General features: G+C 38.1%; 1 protein-coding gene across 7 annotated transcripts in view; it reads left to right on the top strand.

The window, feature by feature from the left end:
- The window catches only part of RABGAP1L (RAB GTPase activating protein 1 like), a 724,498-nt gene that overhangs the window by 549,418 nt on the left and 154,724 nt on the right, over positions 1-20,356 (top strand). The window contains exon 1 of one of the 7 annotated variants that reach the window (XM_026001260.2): positions 15,746-16,879. The exons of 5 other annotated variants lie outside the window; for them this stretch is intronic. In XM_026001260.2, the coding sequence (XP_025857045.1) occupies positions 16,712-16,879 (168 nt within the window). In that variant the 5' untranslated portion in view covers positions 15,746-16,711. Of the gene's footprint in view, positions 1-15,745; positions 16,880-20,356 lie in introns of those variants that run through there. One more of the 7 variants, XM_072733078.1, reaches the window with a different exon arrangement.

A 20,356-nucleotide genomic window follows, 5' to 3' on the forward strand; every position in this document is an offset into this window, starting at 1 on the left:
AATCTGTTAATTCTCAGTTTGAAATTTAGAGCCACCATTTTCTGTTGATAAATTGAGTGTGAGATGCACGTCTTTGCATCTTTGGTATTTTTTCTCATTTATTTGAATAATTACAGACTTGACTACTTTTGCTATCTTATCCTTTCTCTTTAGCTTTCTTCATCAATTTGTTATATGTACCTTATCTCAGATTTCTTTCTTTGACATCACTAGTCTGAGATCTCTCCCTCTTGAGGCAGGGGGTGGCAGAGGCTGATTCCAGCAGGTGTAGGACTGGTAGTGAGTTATCTATCTGAGATGGTAATACACTCATAAAGTTTGAGAGTTGAGCAGATGAACTGAAGGGCATCACCAAGATGGGATGGGCCATCCAGTAAGGCTGGCCTAGGATGAGTTTGAAGAACCTGAGTACAAAGCCAAGAATAGACAGAACTGTCAAGAAAGCAAATGAAAATAAGTGTAAAGAGGGCAGTCTGGAGATGGAAGAAGGTAGGGAGCAGGTGGGGGGCAGTGAGGTAGTGGGGAGTAGAGTAGACGCTTATATGCAACTGGGCTTTTACGTGTTCTGCAAGCTCTTAGGTGCTTGAGCCAGCTCCATTTTAAATGATCAGCCTTGGAAAGGAGGTTACCAGTCAATCTATTCTTTTTTTAAAAAAATCTATTCTTAATTATTAAATTATAAATGCCTCCTCCTTAATTATAAAATAATGGAAGATGGTGTATTTCAAATAGGACCCATTTTGTTCTTGGTGATTAAGAGGCTCTTAGAAAGTTTTTCTTCTTCTTCCTTTTTGTAGAGAACATACTGCAGTATTTCAAAAAATATACTGTTAACAGATAAGTGATTTTAAAACAGAGAATTAAGTCTTTTAGATTAAAGTTAGTTTTTAACTCAGCTACAATTTTAATAAAATAGGCAATTTCAGTAAATATAAAAATATACATATATATATGTAAATTGTAGTTATCATGACTTGGCATTTTATGCTAGGTTTAGGCAATTTTAGGTAAATAGAAGAAATCAAAGAAATTCCTGCTGAGCACAGTTGTAGTTGGCATATTCCTATTGGAAAATAATGTGTTCTCATTTCAGAGCAAAGACAACAAAGCTGACATTGGTATTTAATGAGCTAAAGGAATAATGCCTCCTTTAAGCACAAGACCATTCAGGGCCAGGGGGAAGCTCTTGAACACGTTTATTCAAGTGCTGACCATACAGACTATACTGCTTCTCCACTATTACGTGCAGACTGTAAGCCTTGTAGTGGTGACACCTGCTCTCAGGCCCCATTGTCTTATATACAGTGAAATACTTACATATTAGACTTTAAGTTCTTGATGTTTGGCTAGATGTATCAACTTTCATTCATAGGAAAGGAAGAAAGAAAAACCATATGTAAATATAAAACAAATGGGAATGCAATTCTTTGCTTAATTTATCTAGCCTGGCTAATTTCATTTCAAACATCTTACCCATTTACTTGCAGTTTTTATCTTATCTAAATGTAATAGTTATAGGGGGACATGTGGAAGTGTCTTCCATCTGCCATGGTGATTTCCTTGTCATTTTCTTGATTGTGCTTTTAACCCTGTTATTAGTAAATTTTGAGTATTGCCCTCTTGGACAAATCAACTTGCCATTCAGATGTTTTCTTAAAGGTGTATTTTATGTTAATGTAACTTTGGGCACATGTCAGCATTGTTTAGAAACCTTTGTTTGAGAACTTTAATGATTGGATTTTGCAATACTGATTACTTATAGCCAAGTAAGTTACTACTTCCATCAACACTTACACTTTGTTTCCATGTGAAATGGAAGATATTTTTTAATTTAACACTCCCCTCCTCAATGTATTTTATGTACTAAAGTCCAGACTAAAACAATGACTTCTGGGCTTCGGTTTGTGTCCTTCCAAATGGACTTCCAAAGTGTCTATCCATTTGTCCATTGATCTACCTCCAGAGAACTAACCTGTCTAATGATGAGAGCTGCCACACTCCCCAAGTCAAATTTATTTGTTTCTGAAGGAACTACTGAGTCATAGCATATTGCTAAATAATTTGAATTTTATTTATTTTCTTATGGCTTTTACACTGTTTTACTATGTGGTAGCATTTTCCCTCTCTTCTTTTAGAAATCCATAGATACTGCACTTGCTTTCTTTTTGACCTTTCTTTTTAGTAATTCAGATATTAAATAAAAGAGATACATACTTACAATCCCCTAGTGTAATAAAGGTCTATTTAAAAATTAAGCTCCTATTTTTTTTAAAGATTTTATTTATTTATTCATAGAGACACAGAGAGAGGCAGAGACACAGGCAGAGGGAGAAGCAAGCACCATGCAGAGAGCTTGATGTGGGACTCGATCCAGGGTCTCCAGGATCACACCCTGGGCTGCAGGCGGCACTGAACTGCTGTGCCACGGGGGCTGCCCTTAAGCTCCTATTTTAATTCCATTTATAACTAACTTCTTCATTTGAGCATCAGTTATTCATTTATTTACTCAATATTTATTTAAATAGTCTGCAACCACCGTGACCAAGAGCTGTTGGGTAGTGGAAATGCCAAGATGAATAGGTTGTAGTTGAGTCAAGGGCTTCACAAATAAATTAGGAAAGACAGGTATGCAAATAATTGCCACAGATTGGTTGTTACTGTGTGGTCAATGAAGAAACAGGACAGGGTGCAAAGACAGAGGAGGCAGGTAATGATAGGGATAACTTGGAAGAGAAATTGACATTCGAGTCTTGATTAGCAAGGGGGTCACCTGGCTGGCTCAGTCAGAAGAGCATCTGACTTGCTCTAGGGGTCATGAATTCAAGCTCTACATTGGGTGTAGAGATTACTTAAATTAAACTTAAAAAGATTAGCAAGGGAAGACAAGGAATATTTTAGGCAATGAGAACAGCATATGTGAGAACCAGAAAATACAAAATACAGCATGTTGGGGGAGAAGCTTCATGAGAACAGTGAGCTTAAGGTGTCAAGGTGGCAGATGTAATTGGAAAGGCAGGAGAGGTCTCGATTGTCTGAAGGGTGTCTTATGGTTAAGGTTGTGTGCTAACCTTTGAATCTGTGGGCCAGAGGCTACCTTCAAACAGTTATGTAGTTAAATGTGGTGTTTTAGGAAGAAAATTTTGAAGACCATGAGAGATCAAGGGAAAAGTGAAGAGACAAGTAATAAATATAGAGAGTAGTTAGACTATGAGGATGGTCCAGAAGAGAAATCATGAAGGCTTTTTGAACCAAGTCTGTGACAGCTGAGATGGAAAGGGCAGGGCATGGGGGATGCTGAACAGCATTTCTCAGGTGCCATCAGGGAGACATGGGAACAATTAGATGTGCTCAGTGATAAATGCTAAGTCATTGCTATTCTCATTGCTATTCTCTCCTTTATTTCTCTCTCTCTCTCATCTTCTTAACAACTTTCCAGTCCTGTCCTCTCTTTAATTTTAAAGAAAGGAGCTGCATATAAAATGTTTTTTGTAGAGAAGGCAGCTTATTAGACCATACATATATTCTCACTTACTGCTCATTCAGTGATAACCACTGTGTCCCTACAGTTGAGTAGTGCTAACAGATCAACTTGCACCTGGTTCAGTCTAAAGCACTAGGGTTCGTACTCCATTAATAATTAGACTCGCAGAGAAAGGGTCCAAACCAATTGATCTTTTAGCCCAATTTAGTGCCTCAAAATTAGCAACTTTGAGGGAGGATTCATATGTCAGGGGGCATTTCACTTCCTCTGTGGTGTGTCTTTCCCTGATTTGGTAAAGAATATTATCTCTGGCAGTTTTGTATCAATGAGTTCTATAAAAGAGGCCATAATAAGCCACATGTACTTGGAAAGTTATACAAATAAAATGAAGAGCTATTTTTCCTTTATGATGTGTCTCAAATTTAAGCATTGTTCTGTGTCCATGGCAACCACAACGGTCCAGGCTTTCCTTTTCTCACATTTGGCTCACTGCAAGCACTTTATGACTCGTCTACCTTCAGTCTCTTCTCTTAAACTCTTTCGTTCTGCTTCCAGAATTCATCTTTCTAAAGATTGTCTTCATTGTATTAATCACCTGTCTGTCCACTCTGGCATTCTGCTTTCATCATAATCTGACCTCAGATGTACCTAGTGGGCACATTTTTATATACTGTCATGTGGATCCCCTAATGTCCCAGTCATGGGTCTTGTTTCTGCTATAAGTCCATAATGCCATTTAGGATAGAGACCATATTCACTAGTTTTATATTCCACTAGCACCAAGCACACTCTGAACTCATGATGTATATATAGAGAATTAAATATTTTGTCTTTCACCTTTTCCCCCGGGGCTTGTTTAGTCCTTTTTCTTCCCACTTGGTTTAAGGGGTATTTCTGCTTTTCTGTGTTAATTTCTTTCTCCTTCCTAAAGTAGTTGACAGTTTTATAGCATATATTATACAAAGTCTTCAGGATACTTTAAAACCAATATTATGATATCTTTGTTTTTAAATATAGAAACCTCTCTCTACCAAAAACCACAATGACTCAGCTATTTGCATGTCTAAAATGGTTTCTGCAATTTTAGGTGGCTAGTCTTTATGATAGTTATAGATTCATAGTAGCCCTTTTGGAAGCATAACATTTAGTATTAATCATAGCATTCATTATTACAGTTAACCAGGTATACCTTTTTGTACAAAAATGTGTATAAGACATAAGTTCAGGGGGGAGAAAAGTTGACACTCATGAATGGTATATTCTACAATGCTTTTAAATGTTTTAATACCACTATGATATTTTTATTCAGTGTCTTTTTTTTATAAAATTGAGATAAAATAACTGCCTTGTCATAAGAACATAGAATAACCAGAGACTATAAGGTAAGCTCACTTACCATCTGCTACATGGAAGTAACTAAATTCATTCCTCAGCAAACCCACAAGTTGCTGTGTTATGTTATGGCCTTGTAGGGTCTCTCAGGGAGAGCTAAAATGATAAATATTGAATCTATAAATGTCAAAGGATCACTTTCATTGCCTTCTGGTTGCTATAGAAAAGAGAGATTCAGAAGGCTCTGTAGAATAATAACCTTTTAAAGTAAAAATGAATGAATGAATGAATGAATGAATGAAAGAAGCTGAATCCGGAATCTTATTTTACACTTATGTTTTTCTCTAATAACTTGTCAGGAAAGATTATTTAAAACTCTCCCTCCTCAGGGTGCCTGGATGGCTCAGTCAGTTAAACGTCTGCCTTCAGCTTAGGTCATGATCCCAGGGTCCTGGAATTGAGTCCTGCATTAGGCTCCCTGCTCCCTCTGCCGCTCCCCTTGCTCATGCTCACTCACTCTCTCTAATAAATAAAAACTTTAAAAAATAAAAAAACTCTCCCTCCTCTCCCCCATGAGCTTTGCCCTGATACTTTCTAGTAGGAGAAAGAGGTAACAAATGAGAAAGAAGTAAACAGTTTCAAGTAGTAATGAATGTCATGAAAGAAAGAATACAAGAAAGTCTGATGTGTTAGTGCTCTCCTTTAGATAAAATGATAAGAGAAGTCCTCTGTGAGCAAAATAACATTTGAGTTGAATGATGTAGTGGACTTAGCCCTATGAAGCTCAGAGGCAACAGCAAGTACAAAGGCCCTCAAGCAGGAGAAGTTTTGTATGTTCAGAACAGAGGAGGGGCCAGTATGAGCGGAACACCATGAGTGGGTGAGCAAGTAGTGAAGAAGGAGATGCAGTCAGGGAGCTGGGCAGGGCCCAGGTCAGTAGAGACATGGAAAAGGTAGTGAAATGTTAGCATTTGGGCTTAAGGGGAAGCCAATATAAGTTTTAGCAGGGAGAAATTGTATCTGATTTGTGGTTTTGAGACATTTGGATTGATGAATCCTGGCGTATGGAATGTAAATTGAAAAGAAGCAAGAATGGGGACGAGTCAGATGCTATTTTAGAAGGCCAAGCAGGACATGATGATAGCTTGGATTAAGGTGGTGACAGTGAAGATGGAAAAAGAAGACAGATTCAGATAATTTTGTATATAGAGCTGACAGGACTTGTAGATAAATTAGACTTGGAAAGCTGAGGGACACCTGGGTGGCTCAGCGATTGAGTATCTGCCTTTGGCTCAGGGCCTGATCCCGGATTCCCAGATCGAGTCCTGCATCGGGCTCCTTGCATGGAGCCTGCTTCTCCCTCTGCCTGTGTCTCTGCCTTTCCTTCTGTGTCTCTCATGAATAAATAAGTAAAATCTTTAAAAAAAAAAAAAAAAAGACTTGGAAGGCTGAGAGAAAGTGGGAAATCAAGGATGTTGTGGAAATCAAGCAGACTGATTTTGCAAAAGGGGCACTGGCTGGCTCTGTCAGAAGACCATGCAACTCTTGGTCTCACGATTATGAGTTTGAGCCTGATGTTGGGTGTAGAGATTACTTAAAATAAAAACTTAAAAAAAAACTGACTTGCAAAACATGAACAAATCATTTCTTTTAGCACTGACCTCATTACAACATATTATAGGAATGGAATAAGACTGTGCATGGAAGTACATGGCACAATGCCTGGCTTTCACAACAGGCACTTGTGAAATTTTTATTCTTGCCTCCACTTTAGCACATTTTTATTAGAAATTTATATTGTCATGTTACTAATTATTTAGGTCACCAAATTTCAAGCAAATGACTAGAAAGTCCATCAGTGAATATTATATGAGATTCAATCATTTATCAACTCAGTAATTATTTCCTGAACTCTTTGTATATGTAGTCACTCTGTTGGGTGCTGGAAATATGTTGGTGAATGAAGCAAATGCAAAATGTTTTCTTAAGGAGCATTCTGTCTGGTGGGGTCAGTTATTTCCCTGGTAATATATATAACTCATTATTAAATCACACTTGGCATAATTGAGAAGAATATCATGACATAATATGAGAACATCTCTTCATGGCTTTCAATATTTTCCCTAGTTTACCTCACTCATTCCCGTATTTCACCAATGATTTCTAAAACCATCTGTTGGCTCCATATCCATCTTTCCCATGGCCTATGGAACATCTCCAACAGGTTGCCACATATTTCTTGCTAATTCCATTCATCCTCCACCCAATCTGACCCGGTGCTTTTTCTCTCAGTTATTCTCTGTACTATCATCCCAGTTTACCAACCTAGAAATGTCATAGTCAATAATAACGTTAGCAACTTCTTAAGATTACTGTTTTAAACACCTCATTTCCTTAATGAAAAATGAAACTCAAAGAGGTTAACTTTCCTGAAGTCACACAGTTACTAGACATCAAACGTTGGCTTTAAATCCAGGTCTCGGGCAGCGGTTTAGCGCTATCTGCAGCCCGGGGTGTGATCCTAGAGACCGGTGATCGAGTCCCATGTCGGGCTCCCTGCATGGAGCCTGCTTCTCCCTCTGCCTGTGTCTCTGCCTCTCTCTCTCTCTCTCTCTCTCTCTCTCTGTGTGTGTGTGTGTCTCATGAATAAATAAAATAAAATAAAAATCTTTAAAATAAATAAATAAATCCAGGTCTGTTTAACATCTCAGTTTTTGTTCTTTCTCTAACATTTTGAAGGTTTGTTAACATTTTCAAGGGAAAAAACGATGGACAGAAAACATTCCAGAAAGAGGAAAGAGCATCTTAAAAGGCTCAGAAATAATAAAGCACCAATATCTCTGATCAGAGAAATGCTTATCTGTCATTCTCCTACACATATTTTGTCCATTTTGAATGCTGAATCAATTTGACAAATAATTATGGGGTACCCCTTATGTGTTAAGTAACTGCCTCTGCTGGATTTTTAGGACACAAAGAAGGACAGTGCATGATACCTATCTCTAACTGCCTTAGCAGGGGAGAGGGACCCTAACCACTGATTTTCATGCAACTCATTCAAGTATAAGCCTGCAAAGTGCTGTGAGAGAGACAGCAGAGGTGGAAAAATGGGGGAGCAAATAGTGGGCCAGGTGTTCCAACTGCGGATTGAAGGGTGGTTCCTGCAGGAAGTGATATCAGTTGAATTTTGACAGATTAATGAAGGGCAAGTGAATTAGATGGGGAAACACTAAGAAAAGGAAAAAGCATGTCATACTAAGGGCTGATCTCAAATCAAAAGAGATGGGAGTTGAGGAGAGGAGATAGTTTTGAGAGACAGTGAGAAGGTTGAATCCACTAGACTTGAATGATGGGTTAGAGGTAGAGGGGGGTAAAAAGGAGGACTTTGGGATGACACCCAGGTGCCAAACTGGTCAGGAGGGGAACCCATTAGCCAGGATAGGAAATGTAAGAGGAGGATCTGTGCTGGGGAAGAAATGGTGACTTTACTGAGATCAAGTTACAGGTTAGGCTACACTTAACCTATTTCCTGAACCCTTTGTATATGTAGTCATACATATGTTTGGAGGTAGATATACATGTTGGGAACTCTGGAGAGAGGGCTGATCCCGTGGCTGTGTTGTTCAGTAGTGTTTAACAAGAGGGTGTGGATAGGGTCACCAGGTCCACCCTGTAACACCTGTTACTCCTTGGGCATAAGTTTTTACTCTGTTTTTGTTTCTGTCATTTCTTTTAGCACCCACAACACACTAGTCCCTCAGTATATTCATAGTGACATGACTGTGCAAATCCTGTTGTTTGCACTGGACTAATTTGGTTAGTCTCTAGGATATAACCTATTTAAGTCTACTTCCTTTACTATTTAATAACTCAAATTAGATTTTAAACATTTGGTAGTTATCAAAAAACTATAGTTGCAGTTACCACTTACTAGCAATATGATATTGGGCAAGTCACTTAACTCCTCTAAGCTCAGGTGCCTCCAATGTGAAAAAGTCATAATTGGTTAAGATTAAATGCAGTAATGCATACTCTTAGGACTTACATGGTTCATAGCCCTTATAGATACTAAATGAATAATAACCACTATTATTCATACTTAGAGCGACTCACATATCTACCAGAGTTTGTGATGTATAAGTTGCTTTGTTAGGCCCTGCTTAGAACAAATATGAGTATGAGATAGGTAAAGGAGCCTACCAAGCAGGAAAGCCCCCTGTATATGTGTTCTTCTGCCATCATGTAGGACATCCTGTAGCAATACTGAGTATATAGGAATTGAACTCCCAGGGGAGTTCACCCCCAGTGAAAATAGAGGAAAAATCACCTCCATTCTCACCATTTTGCAACCTCTGAAATTCTACTGAATCCATTTGAAGTTGTGAAGGAAGGGGAAGGGGCAAGGAACTAGTATGGCTATATGGCTATTACCATTATTATTGCAGAACATGGACTTGTCTAAGCAAAACAAAACAAAACAAACAAACCTGAATGTCCCCATCTTGATATATTCATTTTATGGAAATAAATTCACTTGCTAATACATGGGCTGACTCATATAACTACTCTGCTGAAAATATTATTTTTCAAAGTGACAGCTATTAAACTACACTTAGCATTCTATGTAACGTGAAGATGCCAGAGATAGCAAATTTAATAGAGCACTGGAGGTGGACCATGGGAAGAAGGTAGAGGCAATTCGCAACTTATCAAGATGAATAAAGCACCTCATTATTTTTAACAACCATGATAAACAATACATACATACACTCATACACACACATAAAAACAAAAAGTAAAATGCTGATCCAGCATGAGAGAATTGAGGAACAGTCTTGATTTTATAGATCATTATTCTAATCTGATCAGTTTAACATAAACAGGCCCTGCTAATATTTATTTACACTTCTGCTTACCTTGAAAATAAATGTGAGCCTTATATCAACTGCCCAGGGAAAGGAATGAATGAACTGAGACAGCATTCCATTTTCAAGCCTACATCACTAACATGGCTTCGAGAAAGCTACTCTTAAGTAGACAGTGGCTGAGCTGCCAAGGATATAGCTTCTCTAACTGTTTGATTGAAGAAGAGAGTGCTCCTTGGTTAAAAATTGAGAAGGCAGATGTGCTTTATTATCATAAATGTGTGTTCAGAAGTTATTATTCTCAAGGCAGGCTTTTGGATGCCCCTCTCAACTCAAATCTTTTAATATTAGATTCTTTCATACCACATAGCAGGCACAGGCTCCAGATCAATTCCATATGAAGTAAAATGGTAAAGTACAGTTTTCCTAATAAGACATTTTTTTGTTTTTAAATGGGCTACATTAATTGAGAGACAGCAAGTTACAGTGCCAGAAATGCAAGGTTCCCTGCTGTGCAACTGGGCCCTGGGATCTTGGCTTCCAGGCTCTGCCTAAAGCAAGTTTTATGATCCTAAACAGGCACTTATCTGCTGCCTCAATCTTACCATCAATAGGATAAACATGTTAGACTTTGATGCTTTCTAGGGTCTAACAAAGCCACATTATTTTATGATTTTGCTGTCATACCTAGAGCATCCAGAAACCAGCTTATAGGAGGTCCAGTTAGCAGCAGGGATGGTTAGCTTGGAGAAAAGGTAATTAAGACTGCCTTCAAATATTTTATGTGACTGCCTGTCACATAAAAAAATAGGCTTATTCTATGTTGTTATAAACTGTATAACCCAATCCAATGACTGGAAGTTTTGCATTTCTGGCTTACTGCAAGTAGTATTCTCTAAAAAATAAATGTCCAATAATAAAATAGGCAGCCTTTATAATTGTCAAGAAAGATAAGGAAGTAGAGGTAAAATGACCATTTCTTGCAGACTGTAGAAGTTCCTGCATTAATAAAGGTTTATGCTAGAATCTGACTATACAAGAATGTGTGATAAGGTTGTAGTGATGCTACCATGACTGTGCAGCATGTTATTAAATTATTGTTGGTGTGACAAAGTTATCTCTTCTATTAAAAAAAAAAACAACCCTCCTTTAAGATGGTTATGCCTTAAGTCTTAATGAGAGGTCAGACCATTCTTAAACAGTAGATTAGTCTATAACATTTTACAGGAATCTTTTTTTTCCCTTTGAATTCCTATAAATTTGTTACCTGACCATCCACCACGATGTTAGTTAATTAAGTATTTTATTTTATACTCCAATTCTTCAGTGTATGATTCAACTATAAAATAATGAGACTCATTTCCCTGTGATATAACTTGTATGCTCAGTCTTACTATATTTCATTTTAGCCTCTTCTTCAAATAATGTGAATAATATATAAAGTTAAAAGCAGCATCTGGTGTATCTTTCTACCTCCAGAAGCATGTAGCAGAATGCAAGCAGAATAAAGACATGAATGGTAGTGTGTGTGTTGTATAGGTTACATGTATGCCAAGATACAGTACTACTTACTGTGTCATCTTTATTTGACCTATTTGTTGGATCTTAGGAACTTGTCAAATTATTGAGGATTCATCTTTTAAAAAGTTATCTATCCAGGGGCACCTGAATGGCCCCACTGGTTAAGCATCTGCCTTGGGCTCAGGTCATGATCCCAGAGTCTTTGGATCCAGCCCACATCCAGTTCCACATTGGGCTCCCTGCTCAGTGGGAAGCCTGCTTCTCCCTCTCCCTCTGCCCTGCTCTCTTGCTTGTCCTCTCTCTCATGCACTCTCTCTCTCAAATAAAATCTTTTAAAAAATCAAAATAAAAAAATAAAAAGTTGTCTATTCAACAAAAAAGAAATAACTAGAGAATTCAGTTTTTGCCCTTTTACCTTTCCAAATTTAGAAGAGTATAGGTCCTTTCCTACTTATTACTACGTGTTTAAATCTTCAAGATTAGGGGCAGTTGAACTCACTGAAATTTCTTGTATTGGTATTTGGCCAATCCTCTTTCTAATGTGAATGCATTCAGAGTCATTTTTGTCTTTCTAAAGCCTAAGCCAGGTGAACACAATGCATTTTACAATTGCTTTCCTCTTCTATATGACTTACTGAAAAGACTAGCATCCACCCTATGCACTAAATTACTAAATTTTTAGAGCAACTTGGCTAAGTACATGACATTAGCATTTTATAGAGATTCAAAGAATATTAATTTACCCATGTCCTACAAGTAAAAGTGACTAAAAGATAATGTAAAAAGCAGTGTCCTATTTTGCTCCTAAAGGTATGTTTAATTCTCATTATTCTTGGATTTAGGTCCAGGCCAGTCCCACTAGCATAAGCCTACTTTTGTCTGCATCCATTGTGAATAACAAAGATGTAACTAGATCATAATACGGTGTTGTTCCTCCTTTTATGATGTCTGCATCCTGCTTTGTCTTTGTTTGAATGTTTCTCCAGTTTTAAATTCTTGCAGATTGGAAAATGTTTCCTTCTTCACCTTTGTAATCCCTGGAATAACTACTTGTTTCTTTGCACTCAGTGTTCTTAATTACAGTGCAATAAATTAAGTCAAATATGCTTTTCAGTTTACAATGGGAGTCTATTTATGTCTTGTGCATGTCCAGCCATCATGACACAGTGGAGTGGCTCAGGGAGAGCACTCAAGCACCAGGTTCTAATTAGGACTATGCCACCGTCCACCTGATTCCAGCACTCCAGAGAGCAAGTCTTCTATTTTTTAGACCATGGCTTAAGGACCATTTGCCTAGTCCTCTTTACTTTTTTCTCACTCTGCTTCATTGCATGATTCATCCAAATTTCCCATCTTATCTTCAACCTGCTGTTGAACTTCCTTTACAGATTAAAAAAAAAATCTTCATGATAGTGTAAGGAATTTGAGAAATCATGTGTCTTTAACTGGTTAATTTAGAAGAGTTTTTTTTTTTCTATCCTTAGTTTCATCTTTGGACTACTTTATAACTCAAAATTTTATTTATCAGAAGTGTACTGTACTGAATCTCATCAACAGTAAATAAATTACTTTATCTATGGGGAGTTGGGGATGGAGAAGAAAAAATGCTCACCAAGATGAGTCACTCTTCTAGGGCTTCAAAAATGCCTGGCATCCATTGTTCTATTTCACCAAGTTGTTCTATACAAGAGTTATTTTACCTGATATTGATCAATGGCTTATTCTCCAAGACAACCTGAAAAATTATGGAAATTTTGAAAGCAAGAATGATACTTGAGGGGACAGGGGCTGGGGCTGTTTATAAAGGGTACTTTATTCTCCATAGTATGATATACCGAGACAGGTTGGGCTTGGGCTAATGTCCCCATATAGACAGAACTGAATAGGTAGGTTTCTGAGAAATCTGGTTCACCTTGATGTGGGAAGGAAGAGGAGAGGTTGGGGGGATGGGCATTACAACCTGGGGTATGTTCCTTCCTATGTGTATACTGGCCTGAAGTGCAGGGAGATGAGACAGCTCTCAGTGTGGCCATTTCTAGGCAGGAGATACTTTCTGGGCCTGGAGGGCTTTCTATACCATATTTCCCACTGGGAATTATTTACCTTCAGCCTTTGCCCTTTTCACCAGCTCAACATGTTCTCGGTCCATGGGGACAGAGCTATAGTTGCTCCGTGCTTTTGCTCCCATTTCATCTTCATCCTCGCTCTTAATTGCGGGTCTGGCCTATGAAGCCCTAGGACCTGGATCTAATTCTGCATGTCAGCAGCTACATCTTCTCCATCCCCCACTTGGCCAGCTCTGCCTCTTCTGGTTTGGCATCTTGGTTCGGGGGCTGGTAGAAGTAGACAGCTGGGCCTGCTCCCACTTCTTCCTTCCTCCTGTTCCTCCTCAGGCTCTAATCCCCATGCCTTCTGCAGGGCTCTGGTGTGGCTCCAGTTCCTCAGACTGGCTGGAAGGTGCGCTCCAGACCCATGCTATCTCCCCATAAAACCACAGCTGCCCTCCCAGCAGGGGCCACTCAGAGCCTGGGCTGAACCCATACCTTGACTTCCTCAAGGATAATGCATTTTTGAGGGGGAGGATGATGGAGGGATTAGGAAAACTGAAATACAGAACCACTTACTAATTTATAATGGCTTTTACATAGCATTTCTTAAAGGTACCTATGTTTTAAGTATAAGTTGGTTTATTCATTAAAATATCACACTTTGGTTATTATATTTGATAGAGCTTCTTTTGTGAGCCAAACTATAGCTCTGAAGTCTTTTGATTAATTTTGACTTCTTACCTGGATGCATTTGGGCAAGAAATTCTTTGTTTCTGGTTTATGTAATAAAAAATAGATACTTTTACCAGTGTTCTTTGATACCAAATCAGTTGCATGGAAACATTTCCCCTATCTTTAAATATATATATATATATATATATATATATATATATATATATATATATGCAAAAAAAAGTCCTATAAGCAAAGGACTCACTGAATTCTCCCTTCCTTTGCAAGTAAAAATGTCCCCTTGTTCTTAAACAGGAAGCTTCCGTGGCAGTGCTTTTCACACTTACATAGCAGTAGCACAGTCTTTTCAAACAGAATTTCATGCAGAACTCCAGTATGTAAACAAGATAAAAATGGAGCTGTTCCCTGCGAGTCTTTGTGTGTGTGTGTGTGTGTGTGTGTGTGTGTGTGTGTGTGTGTAGGGGTAGGCTATGAAAGGCCCAGAACCTCTGCCCTCAACCTTATAGTCTCCCCCTTCTAGCTGAACCAGCCCTTCCCTGGGTAGCCCATCAGATATTTCCTCATTTCTTCCAAAACCTTAGGGATCTGAAATATATATCATATTCTCATATTCTTATGGTTTTGATCATCTTACATTAAAATTTCTTTTTTTTTTTTAAGAAATTATATTTGGAGGGGCACCTGGGTGGCTCAGTTGGTTAAGTGTCTGACTCTTGATTTTGACTCAAGTCATAATCTCAGAGTTGTGAGATAGGCCCCAGGACGGGACAGTGGTAAGCATGGGGCCTGCTTTAGATTCTCTCTCTCCTTCTCCCCCTCCGCCCCCCCAGCATACACAGGCTCTTTCTCTTTCTAAAAAAATGGAAAAGAAAGAATGAAAGAAAGAAAGAAAGAAAGAAAGAAAGAAAGAAAGAAAGAAAGAAAGAAAGAAAGAAAAAAATTATTTTTGGAAAAAATCATGTTTGGAAGAAATAAGCTTTACAACAATATATAAATATCTTATTTAAGATTTTGTTAATACTCGAAATGTTTAACAAAAAAATGTTTTATTGAATTTTGGAAAGAGGAACTCAATATTCTGTTAAAGCAGGAAGTATTTATTTCCCTTTAACCCCAATTCTGTATCAATCTATTTCTTTAACAAAGATCACAGAGATATGCTGATAAATATGTTTCTATTTCTATTCTTGCAGAGATCTATAACTCTTAATTGTCAGAGCAACAGACTAAGCCTCAGAAGGAGCTAGGTCTGGCTCTCTTAGTCCTGTTACTCCATATCATGCTGCAACTCACATGGAGAAACTGATCTGGTACTTACTAAAGAATTGCAGCACCAAGATTCTGAATATAATTAGTTATTTGTTAGCTAAAGTTTAGAAACTGTTCCTAAAGGTGATCTTGTCTTTTTGCCCTCATTTGGCTGTAAATGATTATTCACACCAAGGAAGTTAATGTAGCATGGACTAAGACTGTAAAATTTTAAACCATGGATATCCCTCAGTTACATTATTAGTAGGGAAGGATTAATTTGACCAGAGAGTATTAAAATAATGTTTTGAACTATTAACTGAGTGTAGCTTAAGAAAGTTATTACTGCTTTGAGAATCTCAACTTTAGTGATTCCTTAGATGTACACTGTCATTATATTGTAGGTTTTTGTTTTATCATACTGTATGTTTATAAAAATCCTACTTTTAATTATGGCTTCCCAGAATGCTGAAATACTTCAGATTCTAGCATTGCAAAAAGTCATTATTATTGCATAAACACTGCAACTTGAGGGTGTGTCGTTTCTTGGAAGCTCTGTCTTTGCTCTCTGTTCATCCTGTATCATGTCACCCTAAACCTCTCTTCTGTAAAGATTTCAGTAATGTAACAAGGATTGGAGCATCCCACTTTAAATACGCAGGATAAAATCAGACTTTTATCTGTTATGGTTATTAGAAAGCAAGAGTGAAGAAAGGTCAGCCTTTTAGCTGGCAGGCTGTCGGGTTTTTCTGTGAGCATTACATGTTAAAAGAAGCTAGTTCATCTGTCTTTGGCTTTAGGATTCAACAGCATAAGCTGTCAGACTAACGCTGAAGGTGGGCCAGGAGGGGAAGCACATCTGTCCAACGACTCGCCATTGGTTTCCTATTACAGCATTCTCCCCCGAGACACACTCTGCATGCTCATTCACCTACCTCCTCCTCTGCCCTCCCCTTCTTCCTTCCCTACCCCTTCATTACTGATTCACAGCAAGAGGCGGCAGCGGCAGCAGCAGTGGCGGCGGCAGCAGAGCTGCTTGTCACGAATCAAGGATTGCAATGAGCTCATCCTTTTCTCCTTGCAGCTTCACAACTGCCCTGGCTTCCTGGCTACTGCTGCTGCTGTCTGCTTACACGCAGACACACACTCACGCACACACACACGCGTGCACGCACACACACTCTCTTACACGCTAGACCCTTCTAAGCTGCTTGTACATTTTAACACATGTATCTGAACTCTCCTGCATCACTCTTGGCCATTTTCTTGCATTCGATTGCTTTTGCCGTTTTTTTATTTAGATCAGGATTTGATTTCATTTTCCAGTCTACTTTGGGGCTCTTGCACAGTGGATAATTTAGCCAAAATGTTCTTCCTGTGGAGACGTTAGCTGACAATTCCCACCACAGACTGGCTTGTGCGTGCTCCTGGGGAAACCTAAGCCTGGCTCCCCTCCCACTGCAGTTCTCAAAATTGTGGATAAGAGATCCAGCTTTCTCATTCTGGATACCTACTTACTGCTCATGGAAGAAGGGGTGCCCTGCCCAGCCCCAGCTGCTAAGCTCACACCTCCTGTCAAAAAGTCCCAGGACATGCACGACGAGAGAAGCAAGCTGGTGAATGAGTATGCATGTCGAGTGCTGGAACTTCTGGGGATGGGGCATCGTCTGTTTGTGCCTCGGCTTCTGGCGGTGAGACTGTTTTTCATTGAACTTCATTTGTAGGGAATCTGCCACCCTCTGTGAGAATTCCTGTATCCCTAAAAGAGGCTTGCAGTCTCCTGTTTTCTTCTCCTCTTCCCCACACTACCAGGAAGGAAGTGCTGAGTGGCCACTGCCCTGGGGCTCTAGCTGAGCCAGGTCCATGCCACTCCTTAATTGGCCAGAGGAGATATGGCTCTTCTTTAAGAGCCCAGGGCCACATTAGGGGCATTATCTCTGTGGCAGGGAAAAAAAAATATATTTTCTGGCTGCCTAGACTCAGCAATAAAGCAGAATGCCCAAGTGCTTGATTTAGACATTCTGTTATTTACGTCTCCAAAGGGTTAAATTTCACAACAGGCATCATTGCTACTATCTAGACTACTGTGGTTTGCATTCTAACCTCACCATTTGATTGCCAACTTGATTTTTTTTTTTGGATGGGGAATTTTACCCCCTAAAAATCCTTGGGTAGGAAATTGAAAATCTCTCCCCTGGAATGTTTAAACTATGTATCTATGAAGCAGCTTAAAGCTGTTGGGCTTGTGCCCTGAATCTGGGAAGTCTGCCTTGCTTGTTTTTTTGATTTCCTGAACAAGAGGAAAATCACTCTTCCTCACTTCCTACCAAGGGTTAAAATTAAATACCCACAATCACTGGTGCAGGGTTTCTTTTTAGTGGTTTGAGAACTATACCTAGCAACTGTTCTATAACGTAATTGGCCTACAGTAGTCCTATACTATTATTTGGTAATTGAACAAGAATAATAAGCTTTGTCTATTTTATACAATGGAGTTTAATACCATTCCAGACTGGTTTTCATTATGGTTATGTCATATTTGAGTCTTTTCAGAAGTACAATGTTGACTGGATTTAACACTTTTGTCTTACATATCTCTCTCTTCAGTCTACCCCATCTCTGTTTATATTATCTTTGCAGTTACCAATTCAGTACTCATATATTCGCATGCAAATATCATCCCCCTTGTATAGTCATAACAACATTTTTAGGTAGCTGTATGCATGAGGGATTTTTCGCCATGAAGAAAAGTCTGTTTATTGTTACAAGATGAAGTTAGAAGCAATGACCAGTGTACAATTATTGGGGAGTGTTTTGAGAAATACAGTTTCTTTGTCATTTAAGAAAGAAAAAGAGTTCAATACATATGTTTTAATGTCCACAGTGCTCACTTGAATTTTGTTTCCCTGAGTCACATTTTTCTTAATAAAAGAGAAAACTGAAGGTTTATGTTTCTAGTAGAAATCTAGTAGGGTTTTTTTTTTTTCTTTTAAGTGAAATAAAAAGCATTTTATTCAGGAGCTTTGACACTATTAAGTGCTAAAATATATTTCAACAAATTATCTACATCTCTTTGAAGAGTCATTTTTAGGCCTAATATATTTTCCTGTTCTTAGAGACTACTTAACTTTTGTGACTCCAGGGCTTCCACTATAACTTTCCAGGACTCTGATACTATGTTTCTTTGGCACTTTATATTTTCAGTTCTTTGAAGGAAAACATGAACTGATAACTGTCTCTCATACTTAAATATGCATTAGGGTTGAATTTAAACTGCCTATAGTTTAAAACAAATTATCAGGAATAAAATTCACAAGGAGTTGGGCTCATAAGCTTCAGATCTTTTGGAGGTCATGTGTATCTGTATGTTGCAACCATATAAAGTTGACTTGGTTGCCCAATTAGGTATCCAAGGTATCCCTCAGGTTGTTTTGGGCTCTCACATTCAGAGTTTAGGTAATGGTGCCATTTGTATTACGTGTAAAGGTATATACTTTGGTGTCTAGAGGGTCATTTGGCAATCTCTGACTCTGTCATACAGTATCGTATTTATAAGACTATTGATAGAACTCTCAAACCACTTTCCCAACAATTTGGGAAATCACATACCCTTTAATTAGCAATATGGCTGTGAAGTGAGATCACCTATCCAGTGAGTTACTGCTTAAAGTTTAGCATGTGTACCAGGAAGAAGTACAGTTGTTCAACCTTGTGTTATTGGACTGGCTAATGATGTGAGATCGATGGCTGATCTGCACTGGTGGTCCTAGGAGGAATCCTGCCACATATGATATTGCAACCTTTCCATTACCATTCAAAAGGGCAGGCACTGAAGTTTTGGGTTTTAGATATGTTTTAAACACGAATACATGTACGTTATTAAACCCATGTAAATATGTTATTTTACTTTAAAGATCTTGGTAGTTTTTTTTTTCATGTAAGTTAACTTTCTTAATGAACTGATCAAATAAATGAAGATTTACCAAGACAGATTGGACTTTGAGACTTCTTCATTGTCCCCTGATTCACAGAGGGACCATGAAACTACTAGAACACCAAGCACATTTTAAAAACATTTTTTAAGTTTCTATTTAAATTAGACATTGGAAATTTTTGCTTCTTGTCCTTCAAAGGTACACCTAGTAAAGAATAGTTTTCCTTTAACAAATCAAGTACAAGTACTTTGTTTTAGGTATTACCATAAGGCATAAATTCTATGTGCAGACTCACCAAACATACATTTCTTTGGTGAAATTAAAATACCAAAGCAAGAGATACAGGTATCCTAGATACCAGCTCAGTAATGTTTCCCTCTTCTAAAGTCTGTGCTTCCAAATGATTCTCAGACTTCCAAAAATATGTCTCTACTAAGAGAAATCCTGTTAGACACTATAAAGAAAGAAAAAGCCATTTGTGGTAAAAATAGTGAAGGTGAGAAAGAGAACCATTCCTAGATTTAAAAAAAATAATAATAATTCCTTAAGATAATCAAACCTAGAATTTGCTGCTTATCAGAGGCCCTTGAAGAAAGATTGATCATTCAGGAGTCGTGAGAGGTTCAGAATAGAAGCATCTAGAGCTAACACCCAAATGTTAGAGCTGTTCCTTTCCACCCACCCTGCCTCTTTAAAAAAAAAAAAAAATCACTTTAAAATGTGATACTCTTGCACTGAATTTTTCAGTGGGAAAAACACACTCAAAATGGTATCCGCAATGACACATAGCCAGAGTCCATACTCTGTAAGTGTGTGAGATTTTAGGAAAAAGGGAAAACTTTTATTCTACTTATGTTCAAAATCTCCCTTTTCTCCATTTAGATTTTATTTGCTATTATAGGGTGTGGAAAGTTATTATCAGATCATTATATATTAATGTCAGTGTTGGCTATAGTTTCAGTACCGATACTGTGGGCACTGTGCACAGTAAATCCAAAGGAGGATTGATATTAAAATGAAAAATAAGTATACCTCCCATTCTTACTACTGTCTTAACTGCTATAAGGATTGCTCATTGAAGAGAGGTTGCAACTCTTAAAATTTAAAGACCTCAAAATAGGAAGTTCCCATGCATACCTCTGATGCCCTTCAAAATATAAAAATCTATTTTTATATCAAAATAAGTTCTAAATCTACTTTCTAATTTGCAACTTATTAATTGTGACTTTTTAA

This window comes from Vulpes vulpes, chromosome 13 (genome assembly GCF_048418805.1).
Source record: "Vulpes vulpes isolate BD-2025 chromosome 13, VulVul3, whole genome shotgun sequence".
NCBI lineage: Eukaryota > Metazoa > Chordata > Mammalia > Carnivora > Canidae > Vulpes > Vulpes vulpes.